This window comes from Trichosurus vulpecula, chromosome 1 (assembly GCF_011100635.1).
Source record: "Trichosurus vulpecula isolate mTriVul1 chromosome 1, mTriVul1.pri, whole genome shotgun sequence".
NCBI classification, from domain to species: domain Eukaryota; kingdom Metazoa; phylum Chordata; class Mammalia; order Diprotodontia; family Phalangeridae; genus Trichosurus; species Trichosurus vulpecula.
In genome coordinates, this window is record NC_050573.1 from 540,143,587 (window position 1) to 540,147,221 (window position 3,635).

Genomic DNA, 3,635 nt, shown 5'->3' on the forward strand with positions numbered 1-3,635 from the left:
GGAATATGATTCTAAGTAGTAGGAAATTTAAGTAGACTCTGAAATCCAATGCATTTTATTTCTTTTTTTGGTATAAGTTCCGAGGAAGTACTAAGAGCACTCCTGATTAGTATAGGTATATAAAACTGGTGCCTTAACAAAATACATTAGAGTCCTACTTTTACATTTTGTCCCAAAACTTTTAAATTCTGAACTAATAATTCGTTTCATTGGAGCCTCATAGAATGTATTCAACTGTGTGTGTATATTTATCTATTGCAATTCATCACATATAATTTGTTCTATGCAATCAGGTTAAAAATGAGCATCACTGATGTCCTTAGTGCTGCTGATATAGCTGCTGCCCTGGAGGAGTGTCAAGGTAAAAGGAAAAAATATTTTTTTTAATTGTATCAACATAAAGTTTTCTGTCCTACAGAAGAAAACAGTAAATCTTACTCATTTCTGCCTCCAACTCTTCCCCTCCTCCTCCACCACCCACGAATGAAATAGTTTGTTATTCTTAAATATTTGGAAGATGAAAGCAAAAATTTGCTAATTTTTAGACTAATAATCTAATAGAAAGAGGACCTGAAAATGTGTCTCTCTTTACAAAGCCAAAATTGCTGAATGAAAAATGATCCATTCAGTCTTTTTTTTCTCTACGTAGCATTCAACCAAAGTCTTAGCTGATAATTTTATCACAATGGCTAGTTATATTGGTGTCTTAGATACCATAAAAGGGAGATAATATTCTTCAGTGGAGAGAGAGCATTGGGTTAAAAATCAAGGGAACGTGTCACTGACAGATACTATCCTAGAATCTCAGTATGACTCCGGGAATGTCACTTTACTTCTTTCTCTATGACTTTTTACTAATAGGAACGTAACCACAGTACCAGGATGTGATAAAAAGAAAATTTTTATAGTGTAGCTTAGAACAATTAGCTTAGAGTATTACTGAAGCACTCTAATAAATTCTGGAGTATAATCTTGCCTCTGTCCTCCAGACCCAGATTCTTTCAACCATAAAAAATTCTTTGAGACTTCTGGCCTGTCCAAGATGTCTGCTAGTCAGGTCAAGGACATTTTTCGATTCATAGACAATGATCAGAGTGGATATCTGGATGAAGAAGAGCTCAAGTAAGAGTTTTCATTTGTCTATATCCCTAATATGTAAGAATTAGAATTTCCTTATCATCAAATTGTACATTTGGAGGTAGAAGAAAATTGCTTTGTCTTTGTGTCTATTTGTAACTTTGATGGTAGTCATTTAGCTGTATTTTCATAAAAGTAAAAAGAAAGTTAATCAGTCAGTTTACATTTATTAAGCATCTACTATATACAACAGAAAGCATTAAATAAATGTTACCTGAGAATTTTTGCAGGAAAATGTTCATTATCTGGACTACTTTTATGCTAATGAACATTACAACAGTAATTATGTAGAGAATATTCCTGCAAGGGGCAGAAAGTTGCATTAGAACTGGTACCTCTAGGACCCTTTCTAAAATTCCAAGATTCTTTGCAATAGAAGTCTTAAAGAACTCCTACTTATTTTTAAAGCCCCTACTTATAAAATAATAAAACCCTAGCCTTCAAAAGGCTTAGTTATTATGCCAGGATGCAGATTTACTAATAGAGCCAGAAAAGAGTAATGCATTGAGTAAAATGGTCTACCAGAAACATGCTATCAATGTTTCTTATCCCTTTAGGTTTTTCCTCCAGAAGTTTGAAAGTGGAGCTAGAGTCCTGACCAGTTCAGAAACCAAGTCCCTATTGGAGGCAGCTGATAATGATGGAGATGGCAAAATTGGGGCTGATGGTATGAAACAATTTGCATGGGAAGTAAAACAAAACTTATTAGGATGTCTTAGACCCACTATTTGCTGGAAACTGTAATGCACTAGGGCAAGAAAGTGCAAGGAATTTCATTTACAGGAATTAATTTCAAGTGAGCAGTGCCAATACTGAATGTATTACACTATGGCCCATTCAAAAGGTACTATTGAATTGAAGGCAAAGAAATACTAGTTTTCAGTAAGTTCTTCTAATATAACTTTTACTAAAAGTTAGTGTACCAAGAAGTAGCCCAAAGCCATTCAGTCAGCCAACATTTATTGAATATCTGCTATATATAAACCACTGCATTTAAATTTTAGCAAAATTATGTGGATGTTTATATTTCCCTTTGACTTTATCATGTAACCTAAATATTGACGATAAATGAGACTGAAAATACAATTACTATATATGGATATGCATACACGTATAGCTATATATATATGTTTAAAACAAGTTGAATCTAAGCGAACTTATCAACTCAGGAACATTTGGAGGCTCTTGGTGTTATGCTAACTTTAAATATAAAATTGTTATAAATTTTAAAACTATCTTAAATTGCAATTTAATAACAACTTGCTAAATGTTGCCACGGTAGCCATAAACAATGGACGTGGCCTCCAAAGATGTCTAAAAAGAATATTTTAGGTACTGGGAGAATCAATCTCATTAAACATCCGCATACTAGACTTCAAAAGAAGCAAAGCTTGTCATTAAAAACAAAGCTAATTCTTAGTTTCCACTCTTACTCTTTAGCATCCATTTCTTACAGACTTCTGAGTGATAGTGGACCAAATTCACTTTAAGCTTTTAGCATTTAATACTGTTCTCATAAAATGAGAGGATTAGCACAGTTAAAGTTCCATCTTAGGGAAAGACTTCCTCAAAAGAACAATCTCTTGAAGCTGAGAACCTGAACATAAACCTCAGGTACAGAAAGAATAGTAACACTTTTAAGAAAACTACAAATTAACTGCCCACAAATATCAACAGGAAATTTCCATATTGTTTTATTTTCCAGGGAAGTCATCAGAAAGGCAATTGGGCTAACAAGTTTGAAAATAGGAATATAACAGCTAATTATTGCAAAGTTTAAGATACTTGTTCAATTATATAGGTCTTGCCTTACCCAGTTGATTGGTTAAAAAAAATGTCAGTACAATGCTTTTATCTTCAATCATTGACTTTTGCATTACTTCTTTTTTGTGCTTTCTCTTGGCCTACCTCTTACCTTAAGATACCTGACAATTTGCTCTGATTATTTCCCTTCCTCTTCAGAACTCTTTATTAACTGTGACATTCTTTTAAAATATCATCTTTACTGACAGTGCTCTTACCTCTTCTATTCTAGAATTCCAGGAAATGGTGCATTCTTAAAGCCCCAAAGTCTATGGAGACAGAAAAAAAAGAAAGGGACCAAACTGCAGGAAGGCCTCCATAATCTTATGAATGGGAAATTCCACATTCTATCCCTTATTTTTTTTTCCTGGCAAGCATCTGTAATTTGCTCATTGCTTTAGTGAGGTAATAAGACAGCAACTAATCACTTTTTTTTGATAGAATGTTTAGTTCTGATGTCTCCTGTAAGGAACCTCAGCAGACAATGACCTTAAAAATCATCCAATAAAAAATAAGTTTTCTCATCTGCTGCTGTGTGGGTGTGTTCTTTCCCAGTAAGTTATAGAAATGATTACAATTTAGACGTCCAGGATTATTCTTTGGCAGTTCCCAGAAAGGTTTCTTGTCTATCAAGCAATGAAGATGTGATGTAGCCTTAGGAAATATCTGGCATGTGAGCTAACAAGGAAACAAAA

At 33.7% G+C, this 3,635-nt stretch overlaps 1 protein-coding gene across 1 annotated transcript; it reads left to right on the top strand.

Annotated features, from left to right (window-relative positions):
• The first annotated feature begins 300 nt into the window (after nucleotides 1–300).
• LOC118834948 (oncomodulin) lies at nucleotides 301–3,198 on the top strand. Its single transcript, XM_036742382.1, has 4 exons — nucleotides 301–361; nucleotides 990–1,122; nucleotides 1,695–1,804; nucleotides 3,173–3,198. The coding sequence occupies exons 1-4, from the start codon at nucleotides 301–303 to the stop codon at nucleotides 3,196–3,198; spliced, it is 330 nt and encodes a 109-aa protein (XP_036598277.1).
• The last annotated feature ends 437 nt before the right edge of the window (nucleotides 3,199–3,635 follow it).